Here is a 16,712-nt window from a genome sequence, read left to right as displayed (position 1 = left end):
TTATATTTATGGGAGGGGCAATATGGGCAAGAAATTCTATTGTAGCTCTTTTAGAAATTGATTATTCTAGTTAGCATTGCTGCATCATGGATCCAGTGCCATGGGTTTGAATTCCACACCCAGCTTTTGTCTGAATGGAGTTTGCTCATAATCTCCCCACGTCCATTGCGTTTTCCTTTGAGCACTCTGATTTTCTATACATCCAAATCACATGCAGGTTAGGTTGATTGGCAACTCTAAATTAGCGCTGTGTGAGAACAAGTGGGCCCTGCAGTTGATTGGCACTCCATCCAAGGTTTACCTGCACCAGATGCTTCCAGGATAGGCTTCAGACCCTGTGACCCTGAATTGGTTTTAACTGATTTGAGAATTTGATATTATGTCACTTTTTATGGTTTATGTATGTTTAAAAAAACTTTTTATCCTTGGAAAAACCAAGGGCACTGAGAAATATAATTGAATTCAGAACTTTTACCATTCACAAATCATACCAAAACATACATAACTTTCTCAAACCCTTTTAATCTAATTTAAAAAATGTCAAAACATAAATGAGAAATCATAGGCCAGATGTTTCTCATTTGGTTATTCTACTGATTTTTGTAGCAGCCCTTTCAAGCAGTTACTGTACATTTAATAAAGATTTTACTGCTTGCTTACCTACAGAGCATGAAAAGGAGACAAGCTACTTAAGTGTTTTCTTTGGTAGACTGTATTTTTTAATTGCCATTTTTTGGATACAAAGTCTAATGCTCTTTATAATATATCTTCTGCATGCATTACCATGAACCACACAAGAAAAATGAATTACCTTAAACCAAATTTTAATCACGTTAAAGACTGAACACTTATTAATGGGGTGTCACATTAGAACTAAGGTTAAGAAATGCTGCTGTAAATTCATTAAGTCTGTGATGTTACATATTCAGTTACTGAACACAAATGGAACACATTCAGTTTGCAAATACTGATAAAAATTGCATGTTATTAACCACTGAAAAAAATCGTGAGTGGTCTCCTTTAGATTTTCTTGTATACTCAGATATGGAGATGGATATTTGAGGAGTAAACCACAAGACAATGATTATATTTTTATATTATGTACATTAAAGAGCCATCAACCACAAATCAAATCTAATTAATAAAATATTGAACAATTATTATGAAAGTAAAGTTGAATAAATCAGACTCTGCAGCTCCATGAATAAAAAAGTACCACTTCCTGTTAGCGGAAATAGCTCAAAAGTTGATAGAAATCAACGTTTTGTACCTAATACTTGTATGCAAAATTTGGTTGACCTAAGTGAAAGCGTGCTCAAGTTATCGTGTTTACATACACACACACACAGACAGACACAGACATAATTCCAAAAATGATATTTTCAGACTCAGGGAGGACTCAAACCTCGAGATTCATCAAAATCTGAAGGTCGAATTTTTGGACAATTACAATACTTTCCCTATACTTTGTATACAAGAAATTAAAAAAAGATACTGTGATGTTTCACATTCTGTTGTTGTTTAATCGATTTTATGGACATTTTCTTTTCTCAGTGAAGTTTTGTTGCAGCTCAGACCAAATTTACACTTCACACATAAAGGTAAATTTTGACCTAACAGGGAACAAACAAAGCCTCTGCAGCTGAATGTAATGATCAAATTCATCTGATTTTCTTTACTTCTCCGTGATTACATTAGCTAATAGAAATGGAGAATTCTAAATTCAGTATTCTGAAAATCAGCTTTACTCTGCCGGAGTGGAAAGGGTAGTCCTAGTTTGTAGTGTGCCCAAGTACTTCCTTTTAATATGTCAATGGTTGAAAAGTGCATGTTTCATATTAAAACTCTCTGCAGCAGTGCTAATTTTGGAGCAGGTAGACTATGGGAATGTGGAAGTATTGTATTTTGTTATATGTACTTCTGTCACTAATCAAATGCATGTTGCTCCTACATTTCTAAAGATGGCACAATGGCACATTGCAAATGGTAGCACTATTGCACAGATTTCTATATCTATAAATATCACAAAAATGCAGAAAAAACCATGATACTTACAGTAAGGTATAAGACATTGCCACAAACCTGAAGGAGCTTTGATATTTTTCCTCTTGACTGCATTGTTCTGCTATGACTTCTGGCTCAAACAAAATGATAGCCAAGTCTTAAGGAATTGGATTGGCACCTACAATTATTCAGGTTCAGTATTCACTGCTAACTTACTATATGTACCTAACCTTCTAGTGCTTAATATACTGGATATACATTTGTGTTAAAATATTTTATTTAATTATTTAATTTGTCAGACACCTTCACCAAACCACAGTCAGAAAAATAAGCGTGTAGCAGTAGTAGTGGTGCTATTGTCATGTGTGCTAAATACAGAGAAATTCTTACTTGCATGTCCAAACAACATGCAATAAATACAATACAATACAATTTATTTTTGTATAGCCCAAAATCACACAAGAAATGTCGCAATGGGCTTTAACAGACCCTGCCTCTTGACAGTTCCCCAGCCTTGACTCTCTAAGAAGACAAAGAAAAACTCCCAAAAAAACACATGTAGGGGAAAAAATGGAAGAAACCTTGGGAAAGGCAGTTCAAAAAGAGAGACCTCTTCCAGGCAGGTTGGGTGTGCAGTGGGTGTCAAAAAAGGGAGTAAATACCATTCAATACACAGAACAGAATACAAGTAATTTCAAATATACTGTGTAATAGGGCAATCGAAATATTACAAGTAACTAGCAGTATTCAACAGTAGATGATATCACATCATACGATTTGGGTTTGTTCAGAGTCCTTGTGAGCTCAGCCATCAAGCTGCCTCCCCCTATTGGCCATTCCACAGCTGAGTCAGCGCTAGGCCAGCCAATCCAACGAAAGGATCCCTCTACCCGACGATTCAAGGCGATCCTCCATCAGGGATGACATTACCTTAGGCAAGCAAAACAACTTGGCAAGTGAGCAATGGCACCAAGTGCCACATTTGAGTACTGAGATGAAAAACAGAATAGGTGAGGGTTAGGAACAAATTATAACTATCAAATTACTTATATTTTAGTGCTAATGACTAACTAAATCACCAATCTCTGTTGCCATGATAAACAGCAATGTATTAAAATGGACATCATCATTGTAATTCATTTTAAGCAAAAATCAGCTTATCCAATGTACTAGTATTGTTGTGCTCCCTTATTTTACACATTAAGGAGATCAAACCTGAGAAAAATCTTAGAAACCTTTATCCCTTGAAGAAAGACACCTTGCTTAATACCACAGACAGTAAATACAAGCAGTCCTGGCTCTCAGCCCCAGCTTAGAAGCACCAAGATTTGGGGCCACCAAACACCATGTAAGTGGCCCCATCCACCACTTATGTGCACCAATCCCCAAAGGGAACACTACCCCCCGATCATCATTTTCACATGCAGTTGAAAGTGCAGCGATTTCCAAGTGAGATTCTTTCTTTGATGTCATTTATGAATTGTGGATGTTTGCACCCAGTACTGCCTAAGGCACCATGTACCCTCGAGCCATCCCTGAATAAAAGGATGTGAAAAATTAAAGAATTTTCCAAAATAGACTTCAAAAATCTGATGTCACAAATCACTGACTTTAATATCTACTGTAGCTGTATTGCAGTGTGTAATGAGTCCATTGAAATTAACCTGGGTTAAGAGGATTTAGTAATAAATGGATGAACCGACTCACGGTTCTGGACAGCAGGTCAATCGAGTAAAGTAAGTGCCACTCATGAACTTGACTTGTGTATCAATTAGCATTAGAAGTGCCCTAAATGATCACCCTAAAAAATCAACACTTTTAAAAACTGCTATTAATGAAAATCATTTCTTTTAAATGTAAGAAGTTGTTCCAGTGTGCATTTTGTAAGATATTATCCCAAATTAATGTCCACAATTTAAAGCTCTGTGAAGGATCAAAGGTTGCTGCTGCTATTTGGATGCAAAGAACGTTTAAATTAGGCAGTACATACTTTATGTAAAAGGTGGTGCCCGTAGAGCCAGCAAACATCCAATGAGCACTAATAGTGGAATGAGATTATCCCAAAGAGTGCTTTGAAGTCAGCAGCATATATTACCAGCAGGGAGAATCCGGTAATGTTTGAAATGCTAATGAAGGACACAGATGATTGAATCAGGTAAGGTGAAAAAGCAAAGATAAGACATACTTTAATCCTTGTTTTAACTTAATTAATAGCAATACAATTGACACACTTGTGTCCTTTCTCTCCTTTAATATTTACAATTGTTCTTTCGTCATATATGCAATTTAAAACACATTCTAAACAAGCACAGTGATGTCAGCATGGGCCATTTTCTGAAAGTCAGTTTTAACAAGAAATCTGTTGACAGAAAGCCAATTATGTTCACCACGGTGGCTTTAGGATACAGTGAGACTGAGGAGAAGGCTGTCAGCCTGCCACTGAGCACAGGCAGCCAACCAATGCAGAGCTGGCTGGAATTCTCTTTTTGATTTCGAGGCATGACTTCATGAGCGGGTGATCCACTAGAGCAAAATCTAACCCAGACTGCTCTGTTCTTGCGATAATATGACAACACAGCCAGCTGAGTTAAAGAGGACAGTCTCAGCAGGAGATGTCATCCAAGCTTTTTTATTTTAATTCAGAACAATGATCCACTTCCAGCAGCCATTTTCTATGCTTAAAAATGTCACAGTAAAGTCAACTTTTAATACTAGTGGATCCAAAAGTATAGGTCCTGTGGCACTGTAGCTAAGGCAGGTGTGGGCACTCCTCCGATTTTGGTCCAAACCATTTCATAATTAGGAGTTATTTCTTTTGGTGTATGTAACATGCCATTTAATTATATATTCTGCCCATTGTACATGATATCTTTTAGTTATGACAGAAATAAGAGAAAGAGTGAGAGTAGAGAGAGAGAACAGTTTAACAAGCTATCTGAATAAACCATGAGTTCAGTTAACAAGAGGGCTGTATATTGCTTGAGCATAAATGGTTAACTAGTATCTCATCCAGAGTTTGTATTGCTCTTATAAACTTTTGTTCTCCTTAAAATATACAGTACATCATTCAAACCATATTTAAGACGAGTTACCCACTGTATACAGTGTTTTTGTGCATATTGTAATAATATAATATTTTTTGATAGAGTCTCAATCATATGAAAATGGGTGTGAAGAATCCTAAATATAGCCACAGTTCAGGGCTAGGCTCTTCACTGGCTGGCCCAGAAGACACTCACACCAGTCCAGCTACTCCTTACTGCTCACTGCTGGCTTTCAGCTTAGCAGGTCCCAAACAAGATTTAGCACAATAAAAAAAATTTAAAAAAATTAGGGTTAGCAAAAATTGCCACAAGAAGGAAGAGGATAATCATAAACCCCCAGTTTGTGCACAAACAGGCAAATAAATAATCTTTATAAATTAGGATTCCTTGAACAAAATTGAAAAACAAAACAAAATGCTCAAATCGGCAAAAAGCAGTTGTCTAAAAGACAAGTGAATAAGACCCAAAAACACAATCCGAAAGCAAAGTCTAACAACAAGAGCAAAAAAATCAGAACAAACAGTAAATCCACAAGAGAAATAACACTTGCAATACTCCAAATACAATTCAGTAATCTGCACTGTTCTCAGCCCTTTATATTGTGAGAGAGATGATGCAGTGATGTTAAGGTGGCCCCGCCTCCTGGGGCTCCACCCACAAAGCACACAGAACATCAAAATATTTAAAGATACAGTACATGATTACAAACATAAGAGAAAATCCATCCATCCATTATCCAACCCGGTATATCCTAACTACATGGTCACGGGGGTCTGCTGGAGCCAATCCCAGCCAACACAGGGCGCAAGGCAGGAAACAAACCCTGGGCAGGGAGCCAGCCAACTGCAGGGCACACACACACACACACAGCACACACTAGGGACAATTTAGGATCACCTGCATGTCTTTGGACTGTGGGAGGAAACCAGAGCACCCGGAGGAAACCCATGCAGACACGGGGAGAACATGCAAACTCCACACAGGGAGGACCCGGGAAGCGAACCCGGGTCTCTTAACTGCGAGGCAGCAGCGCTACCACTGCTCCACCCTAAGACAAAATACATGATCATATTAAAAAACAATAAACAAATTAATAATAAAAGATATATTACACATAAATACAAACCCTTACATAACAAATACAAAAAAATGAAAGAAATGATAATTAACTAAGGAACGGTGACAAATCTCAAGTTGATGTTATTTTTGGAATCCATAAAATAGTTGTAAAAGCTTTGTTGGGCTGAATGGTTTATTCTTGTCAAAATGTGTGTAATTGTCTAATGTTCAACAACTCTAGCTAATTACATTTACCATATGGTAATAATCAAGTCTTGACACAATACAGTAAAGAGGTCTGGGGCAACCTCCCGTATAATTGAGAATTGGCTGCTGATTGCAAAAAAGGTTGATGCAAAGGTCTGTATAGACAAGAGTCCACAACTGAACTGAACAGGTTAGGAAACATGGTGGGTGTATATTTGAGAAACAGGAAGTGGAGGGATCTTGGGACTGGAACCGGAAATGAGGTCATCGGGCTGCGACTTCTTGTGATGTGGAAATTACGTCATTAGGAGGTGAGCTCTTCTGTTGGACTGGAAGTGACATCTTCAGGGTTGGAACCAGAAGTGACATCTTCTGGGGCGGAACTGGAAGTGGCGTCTTCTGGGGTGGAACCGGAAGTAACGTCGTCCTGAGAGCCAGGCAGAATTTCCCGCATTTGCTCTGTGGGGAGATAAGAGAAAGGAGAATTAGTGCACTCTGCCAACCCCTGGTCTAACCGGGAATTAACTTCTTCTGAGCCCCTTAGCTGCCTCCCATGTTATACAACCACCTAGCCCTTACTTTGTATCACAGAGTTACCCCTCACGAGCCTGAAAGCAAGATCCCTGGGTAACATAGGAGATAACCTCTGGCACCTTTTCAGCTAGAACAATAGCACCTGTTTCCACTAAAAATGTTTTGAAACAACTCAAATTATTATGACAATGGGCTATTAAAATCATTACACCAGCAAACTGCTTTTGGCACAAAGCACAACATCAAATTCACTGAAGGACTGAATGCTATATGTCAAGGTACAATAAACATGTATAAATATCTTTATACCCTAAATATATACACAAAGTCAGCTAATAAGAAAGAATTGTTGCAGACTTGAGTCATTACTCAGGTTTGCTGTGGCCTCTAAACTAAAACAAACCCTGTCCCCTTGCTTGCTCAACTTAAGCAAAAGAAAGCAAAACGCAAAAGAAATGATTATTGACCAGGGAGAATATTTACTCATGGATCCCCTCTCTTTGGTAATGCACTGAGTTGGCTTTCACCCTTTCACAACAACTTTCACAATATGTACTGATATACTTTAATATCCAGAATAAGCAAACTCCATATTGTCAAATGCTATTAGCTGGAGCTGTGAATCTGCAGTGTCAACTACTGCATCACTATGACATGGTACATCTGATGAGATTTTTGAACTGTCTAAAATTGTTTGGTTTAAATTTTATTTTCAAGTATTTTTCCAGTAAAGCTTCTTGCCTCACCAATAAAACAATTAGTTTAAGAAGATAAACTAATATGTCTTTTTTATATTCACAGGTAACAGAGCCACCAATGCTTAAGCCTTCCACGTACTCTCTCGAGAAACTGCATTACTTGCTGCAGAAACTAAAAACTGGAAAAATCAGCCAGGCCTGGACTTCCAATCAGTCCAACTCCGATCAGTCCAGTGGAACAAAGAAGGCACAGGCAATTGCTGATGGTACTGAGCTACCCGAGGGCAGTTGGTGTGAAGTGGAGAGTAATGGTGCCTCTGGGGGTTGTATTGAGAAGAGTTGCAGCAGTAGAATTAGCATGGAGAGCAAAGATGACACACAAGGCATCACTGGGGAGGACCATGTTGGGTCTGAACTTTGCTATGAGGCTGAGAGTCCTGATGAAGCAGCCTTGGTTCATGCAGCCAAAGCCTATAACTTTACACTGCTATCCAGGACCTCAGAGCAGGTCACTGTACGTCTACCTCAAGGTGCCATACTGACTTTTGAGGTCCTTCGTACATTAGCTTTTGATGCAGCAAGGAAGAGAATGTCCGTGGTTGTCCGGCACCCACTTACGAAGAAGATTGTGGTCTACACAAAGGGAGCTGACTCAGTCATCATGGACCTGCTAGAAACTCCTTCACGTGGTAAGCACTCTGCAGCCACTATACAGTACATATTTAGACTTGTCCTTACCAATAACTTTCAGAAATTTCAGTCTTTATTAAAAAAGAGAAAGAAAGTGTTCCTGACCAGTTCAATAACAAAACATAATTTGCCAAAACTAAATCAATATCTCATAGACAGTAGTGTGATTAAATGTGGCACATGCTGTAAGTCAATCAAATTCAAGAGACTGTCCTGTGGGGTGGATTCCCATTCACTATGGGAACAATTAAATATTTTTTTATTTTGCCAGCTGTGACCTGGCTTGACTAAGCCATTGAGTTATTATTCACTGGCTAATTCTGTTTCTTTAGTCAAGTTTAAATGTCACATGAAGTTTGTCTTTAACGAAAGAAAATAAGTTTTCATTCTATAGGGACATACTGAAGGCCAATCCACATAAAATGTGTGGTAAGTAAGAGAAAGTTTGTTGCTTTTTTATTTTTATCATTAATGTCACCTTAAATAGATTCATGAATACTGTATGTTAATCTAGGCTTTTTTAACCAGATTTTCTCATTACAGGATATATAGATAGATAAGTAAATAATTAATACAATATTCCTGGGAATTGTTCCACAGATAAAATACTACCAGATGAATTTCAAAGATGCAAAATAAAACACAAACTATCAAAGGAAATGACAGGACAGAAATCTAAACCCTAGCTGTCCTCCTTAGCCTGTTTATCAAGGTATTATCTTAGTGTATTAGATTCTAGAATGGATGAATATATAATATTTGTTAATTTGAACTTGGCAGGATGTAAACTGTAGAACTAATTCTAGAATAAGAGGGTGAATCCACCAAAAAAGTATAAACCAAATAAGAGAAATGTAATGATTGATGAAAGAGCAACTGTTTTTTAGGGTGACTGGAATGCCATTTCAGGTAACTGGAATGGCATGTCAGGTAACTTCTAAAGAGCTATGGCAGTGACATGTTTTTACGTTCCTGCGTCCCTGCTTAGGATATAGCAGGTTTAGAAAATGTATGAATGGATGGGTGTTTTTAAGTTAAATTTGTTTTAGCCTTGTCTTTTGTGGTTATAAAAACTGCAAACATATAGTTAAAGAAAAACTTTATTTCTCTTGCTTTTGACATTTATTAGGTTTGCAGAAAAATCTCCCACATTATAACTTTAAGGAGTGAGCATATAAAAAACAACAAACATAAGATGAATGTTTATTGTCCTTGATGGGAAAATCCCAACTAGTGATACTTGGAAAAACAACATTCATTGTCAGCAGCAACTATTGCAATGTTACGGAAGATGATGAATGTTTATCCCATCTAAGGCTCTAGTAGAGGCAGCTGCCTGTGAAAAGATTCAGGGTGGGCTTATTGATCTTCTTGTGGGCCAACAGTTTATAGCCTGTTGAGCAAACAAAAAGACACATCACTTCTAGGTATAGCCACACTCCTTCACTGTGCACCCCATAAATCAGTCCCCGTACACCCTTCAGATGATCTCGTACTATTATGATTCAGAAGTTCTATCATTTGTTTGAGATATATATGTATTTTTCTCTGAACTCGCATATTTTTCATATTTTGGTTTTGAATTACAGAGAATACTTCTTTAATCATTTTTTCCCATTTTAGTTTTGTTCTAGTCTTTCTAACCTCTGCTTTCTTTTTTTGGGAGATGTTTCATCTCCTGGTCTTTTCTCTCATTCATTTCTGCCATTCTCCTAGTTGACGCAGCACACATGCATGACAAGTAATGATAACTTAAGTGTAAATACAACATAATACTTTTTTCTTTGTTTTCAGAATATCCAGAGGAGGAAAAAAAAATGAAAAGAACAGCAGCAAAAACACAAAAACATCTTGACTGGTATGCAAAAGATGGGCTGCGAACATTGTGCATTGCTAAAAAAGTAAGTAAAGTCTTTCTGAAATCTTTGATGTCGCTTGGTCATATTGTTTGAACTACAATATTCTTCAACATATACTGTAGTAACAGCAGAGCAGATCATTCCATTGTCATCATTATAGGCACTCAATAGCTGTACTTGACATCCTCCTTCAAGGAAAACCTGAAGGAATTTGCTTTGGGTCATGCAGTACAACACAAACTGTCTTCACATTTTTCTGATTAAATTAAAAATGCTTTTACATGTGATATCTGAGAAAATGAAATGGAAAAATGGCATGCTTGCAGAATAGTAAATAGTCAATGGAGATACAGAGATTCACCAAGTTATGAAGGCAAAGAAGTGCTTAGCATTTAGTGGTTTACTATTGGTCATCTGTTTAAACTAGGGTGCACGCTTACATATTTATAGATTCACAGGTCTCTTTCCTTGATCCTTGCTACCTTCTCAAGCCAAATCAAGTCTAGATATCAGGATCAGGGAATGTGAGTCATACACAGGCCATTTCAGTAGGTGCATTTGCTGACCAGGTTTTTCTAGATCAGAATATAAAAATAAAATATATAAATCCATGATCACAGAAATAGACCAACTGTAACATTGTTATTCACATTCAGCAAAAAAGACAAGCACATTCATTGTATTGAAACTTTGCTACTAGCAATACCCAGTGTTTTGATTTCTTTTAGCAATGTTTTCCTAAAAACATCAAATACAGCAGAGTGCTTTTAGTTCTGTGTTGCCATGTAAGCTAACATTTCCATATATCCCTTTCATTTCTGTGAATCACCACAGGTAATAAGTGAGGATGCATATGAACAATGGTCCAGTGTTAGACTTGAAGCGGAGACGGCCATTGACAACAAAGATGAGATGCTGCTGGAGACAGCTTTGAATCTAGAGACCAACCTTACTTTGCTGGGTATGAATTACACTGCTCTAATAATAAGAAGGAACAATTTAGAACAAAATATGGAGCCTATAAAGCGAACAAGGTTGATAAGATATTCCAGGCATTAAGAGAGATGTATGCCTTTGGACATATCGTCCAGTGTTATAATCAAAGTAATCAGTGCATGAGAAGACATTAAAAAGTTTGGATTTAGTAGGCATATTTTGAGTTGCAGAGAAAGGAGATTGACATACTAAGGTTGATAGTTGTGTGGGTACGATCAGAAACCAAAAAGAATTAATGTAACTAACCAACCCGCGGCGTAGCATACGCTGCATAATTATGTATTGACGGGTGAACACTTCCTGAAAGACACAGTTGTCCAAATGGGGTGGGTTTGAGGATACGACTGTAAGTGAATGCAAATATGAAACTCTGGAGAGAGGGCAGGGAAGCGGGCCCGAGAGGTTTCGGGTCCTAACCGTCAAACGACGGGTTGGCACAACCGGTAACGATCCTTCCGCAGGTTCACCTACGGAACCCGTGTTAGGACATTTACATCCTCTAGATAGGCAAGTTCGATCGTCTGACGCCCATTCCACCCCCGCCATTTTAGTCTGCCGATTTCTTAAGTCATCTCTTAGTCGTCGTTCAGTACGCACTGCCTGCTCATGTGTTCACCCCCAACTCCTCACCTGAATTGCTTTCATCTGTGTACAGTCCACATGCACTTGTGAGTCACGTTGACTGTTCATTTTCCACACACCGCCTCAGTCGCATGCACCTGTGAGCCACGTTCGGGTCGGGTGAGGTTTCCCGTGTTGAGTCCAATTAAGCCAAAGGCTCCACACCTGGTGGTGCCCTTCCGTCAATTCCTTTCAGTTTCAGCTTTGCAACCATACTCACCCCAGAACCCAAAGACTTTGGTTACCCGGTTGGCTGCCCGTTGGGTCATGGGAATAACGCCACCAGATCACCAGTCGGCATCGTGTATGATCGGAACTACGATGGTATGTGATCTTCTTCAAACCTCCGACTTTCATTCTTGATTAATGAACACATTCTTGGCAAATACTTTCGCTCTCGCGCCGTGGGCGGGGCTCTGTGAGTTGGCGGGCGTGGCTGTCTTGCGTGCGTCTTGCTTACCATGGACTTAGTGAATTATATATATAGATGTTTGAGTGGAGCAGTATTAAATTTTGCTCAGAAAATGTTCCTAGCTTAAAATCTTAAATTCTGTTAAATTTATTTATATTTTTGCTAAGTTGTTATATTCTAAAAAAATAGTCTTGCCTTTTTATATTTTCCAAAGCTCATCTGATCTAAATTCAGATTATGCCTCTTAATAAAAGATGAATGCTTTGATGGCACAAACTTAAACTGAGATGCCACAAACCTAAAAACCTGTGCAACAGCCAAAAACTGAATGGCATTATCAAAATGTAAAAAACAAACGGCGCGGTTCAATTTTAAATATCCAACTATCAAAATCAACAAATATTAATAGCAAAATGAATCTAATGATGTCCAGATCCTGACATCCAAAAAATGGCATTGTTTCTTAAAAGAATGCTGCACTATACGCAGTGATACCTCACGTCTGGCTTGTCATAGGCTGACAAATGCCAAAAAAGAGTATCATATAATATTATGGACACATTCCAATATTTATGTTCTGCTAATATTTCATTTAAACATTACATACTTGCTACTAAAATAAGAAAACAGACTGTGTTGTGTCTACAAAATGTGCACAAGTTTCCAATATTCTATATGGTTTTCATTTAAAGAAGTCAGAATAGGAAAAGAGATCTTTTAGAGTGAAATATGTAGGATTTTTAATCCCAGCAAGACATTCACTGCATAATTCCCTATTTGGATTTTTATTCTTTTTTCCCGCTTCACAGAGCCTACTTTAATATCAGCTGATTAACACAACACAACATTACTATATTGATTTATGTTCAGTTATTTTCTTTGATGCTTTTATCCAGTTTGACTAGCAGTCAAACACTACAATTGTTATCCTATTTCTGTGTATATAAAGCTGACAGGTTAATTGACTTGCTTAGGGTCCTGTCATTAATCAGTAGTGGGGGTGAAACATGTTAACTCAGTGTTGGCAGCCCAGTTCCCTAACCAATAATCTACATGACTTCAGAGGGTTAGAGGTTTAGTGCGGTGAAACATGCTTACTTAAAACACAACCTGAGCTGCAGCATCTCAAGGTGCTTTCTGTTTTAGAAGCCTTTATTAAATCATATCAATTTTTTACTGTTGATCATAGTGCTCTAATGCCCAAAAATGTCTTTTTATGCAGTTGGCAAAATTAAATTAAACAGCATATATTTTTTTTTGCCTAACCATCTATTTAGAATTTAGCAGAAAAATAATTTTCTATGCTGTGGTGTGCTGGGCCAGTAACATCACTTCAAGAAAGATCCACCAAATCGACAAACTAATTAAAAAGGGCAAGCTCAGTTATGAGACATCCTCTCCGAGACACACTAACACGGAGTACTTTCAACCAAACAATTGTTCAAAAGAAGTGTGTCAGGAAATGCTACTGGGGCTCCTTTATTCCAACAGTAATACTTCTGCATAATGCCTCACTGTGACTGTGGCAGCCAAGTCAGAAGCTTTCCTTTCTTTCTCATTTTCTTTCTTCAGTCCATAGTGTGTGTGTTTATTTATTTTTATCTATTTATTTATTACTTTATTAAATAAGCTTCTGTAAAGAAGGCAAATTTCCTCATGGGTTTAAATAAAGATCTATCTATCTATCTATCTATCTATCTATCTATCTATCTATCTATCTATCTATCTATCTATCTATCTATCTATCTATCTATCTATCTATCTATCTATCGTTTAGTTATAGTTTTAGTTATATTTTTATCTGAAAAGTCTTTCTATTTATACTATTAAGTAAATGTATGATATTTAGTTATAATCTTTAAGTTTTTAAAAGACAAAAGGGCATTTCTTGACCTAACCTTATCCACCAGGAGACAATGGCTGATTTTTTAATTAAGTGTTTTTTTTTCCAGGTGCCACTGGTATTGAAGATCGGCTGCAGGAAGGGGTGCCAGACACCATTGAGGCACTCCGGGAAGCTGGCATTCAAATATGGGTGCTAACAGGAGACAAGCAAGAAACAGCAATCAACATTGCTCACTCCTGTAAGCTGTTAGATCAAAAGGATATCATCTACACTATCAATACCGACAGCAAGGTAAGTATGGCTCTAGAGATTTAACTTTATTTTGTCAATTTAGACTACAACAATGGATCACCATTGGCATATTATGTGTATAGTTTTAAATGTTTCATTTACATATGAAAATTTTATTTCATATAAAGATCATATGAACCTAATGCAGAATACTATAGTTCTAAATACAACTGTTAACGCTGTCCTACTGTCCCAGAACTTGTCCATTTTCATTTTCTCATGAAAAGGAAAAACATCACCCTACCAATATTCATGTTTCATTATGTACCACATTATAAACACAGGACAAAAAACACTATTAATTAAGAATCAGCTGTTTTCAAACAACAATTTTAAATGCTTTTTTTGAGTAACTATTAGTTCCCCTCCATTTCTGTCATAAGTTGTTTAAGATCAAGTTTAATGTGAGTTTGTTACAAAAGAGCATCTTGAGTCAAAGGTTTGTGTAGTAGCTAAAGCTACTAAGGTGAGGACTTTAACTCTGGCAAATGACCTCTTGTCTTTTATGCTGGGGAGAGGGCAGCACTTTGTATTCATACACCAAAAAGGGAGAGCTTGAGTTTGAAGACCCCACCCCACCGCCACCCCCATTCATTGGTTGAGAATACTGTCTTCAGTTCAAAAGCACCACTCCATGTAAACGAGCTTCCTGTTTGTGGGCTATTTTCTTGAGATATTTGTTTACAGATATTTTAACAAAAATGCATGCGTTTTGCGCATTGTGAGCATACAGCTGGATGAAATGACATGTGGATTATGCAACACGAGTAACAGGGGACTTATTCATGAATGTCTTTGATATTGTTTGCTCTTGTCCACTGTTAGTCAATAAAGGCTTGTATTCTATCAAAAGCATTGTTATTACCATTCTCCACAAAAACATGAGTTTACATTTTTTTCCCAGCCAGCACTACAAACTACATGAGGTAAGAAACATATTAAAATAATGTTTTTTGTTGGAGTATTCTTTAAGCAGCTTTAAGAATGCTACCATATACCGTATATATGTCATAGTTAGCATTCATGTGAATAAAAGTTCATAGCATGGAAGGAGGAAATAGAAACCAATGGAAATCCAATATAATGAATTGAAAAAATGTTGTAGTTTTAATAATTTTAATATTGTACTAGTATTTCATACTGCAATTATATCAAAACAGTTTAAATTCCACAGTCTGTAATCAATATAGTGTGTTATGTACAATATACTACATTTAATCTTAGAATTTTTGTAGTCATCGTTGTTTGAGGATGTGAAAAAAGTAAGATGAGAGCTGTTGAGATGTCCACACTTGGAACACACTACAAACTTTTGTCTGTGTGCATGTGTTGCCTTTCAGTCTGCCAAAGATATTTTTTTGGGGTCAATTGCCAATGTGTCTCTTTAGGTGTTTATGTCGTAAATGCACTGACTTTTGCCTTGAGTTAAAATCTACTCCCCACCTGCTGCTGTCAGAACTGATTTCACACAAACAGAATATTATAAAGATTGTCATACGAATTGATGGGTGGATGTCCTTTACCTCAGAAGTCAGTGTTTACTGTATCTCAGCTGTCAGAGTGTGAGGAATCGGAATAGTAGCATTTGTATCACAAATATGCAATGCTCATGTTTCACTTATAAGAAAAATTCAATTAAGAAATTCAAAATGCTAGACCAGTTTGTTCAGCTTGCAAAGTACAAATGAAAAGTACCATTAAAATTTAAATCACTGTTAAAATATGAATGTTTGAAATATTAATAACATTTTTTCAGTTTAGCACAGGCTATAGGCAAGTCAGAGCAGGCCTTTCAATATCCACCTTCGCACACACCAGTTCTGCAGATAATGTATTGTGCGTTTGATAAAAGAGACTGACAAATGAGGAGACTGAATAAGGAATTACAAGACTGCAGTTATTAGCATTACAATGGTCCTAGTCCTTTAGAGTCTAGGGAGCAGGCCTCTATCTGCAGTGCGGGAAGACAAGGCATACAGAGTGATATGCTTCCAGAGTACACTGTAACACCAGCCATCTCAGACATTTAGCTTGAATCTTAGACATTGGCTTTTTAAGACTTTTTAAATAAGAGAAGGATAAAATGCAAACATGAAGAATTAGAACATTGGGTTGAAAATGTTCAAGAAATGCCATTGTACTTAATTCCTTTGTTTTAATCTTCCATTCAGTCCATTGCACATTCAAAGCATAAATATACAACAAGGTTAAAGGACTCCTTACTGGCTCCAGCATCAGGATTTTCCAACTGTGTTTCTTATTTTGGTTTTTATTCAGCTTACCTAATTGTATTACAGTATTCTTCATGCATGGGTTCATTATGAAGTACTTGAAGATTTGCCATACATTTGCATATGTCTTGAGTGATGGAATCTTCTTCATATCAGATAAACTTACCTACTGTATGGAGAAGTAATAACAAGCATAAAAGGTCACTCAGCCATCGAGTAT

General features: G+C 37.2%; 1 protein-coding gene across 2 annotated transcripts in view; it reads left to right on the top strand.

The window, feature by feature from the left end:
• atp10b (ATPase phospholipid transporting 10B) overlaps positions 1–16,712 on the top strand; it is a 137,056-nt gene that overhangs the window by 92,417 nt on the left and 27,927 nt on the right. For both annotated transcript variants that reach the window (XM_028812737.2, XM_028812738.2), the window contains 4 exons: positions 7,650–8,235; positions 10,031–10,137; positions 10,930–11,056; positions 14,077–14,261. In XM_028812737.2, the coding sequence (XP_028668570.2) occupies positions 7,650–8,235; positions 10,031–10,137; positions 10,930–11,056; positions 14,077–14,261 (1,005 nt within the window). The remainder of the gene's footprint in view (positions 1–7,649; positions 8,236–10,030; positions 10,138–10,929; positions 11,057–14,076; positions 14,262–16,712) is intronic.

The sequence above is a fragment of the Erpetoichthys calabaricus genome, chromosome 11 (assembly GCF_900747795.2).
Source record: "Erpetoichthys calabaricus chromosome 11, fErpCal1.3, whole genome shotgun sequence".
NCBI classification, from domain to species: Eukaryota; Metazoa; Chordata; class Cladistia; order Polypteriformes; family Polypteridae; genus Erpetoichthys; species Erpetoichthys calabaricus.
The sequence above is the reverse complement of the archived record's forward strand: the minus strand, read 5'-3'. Positions and strand labels throughout refer to the sequence as shown.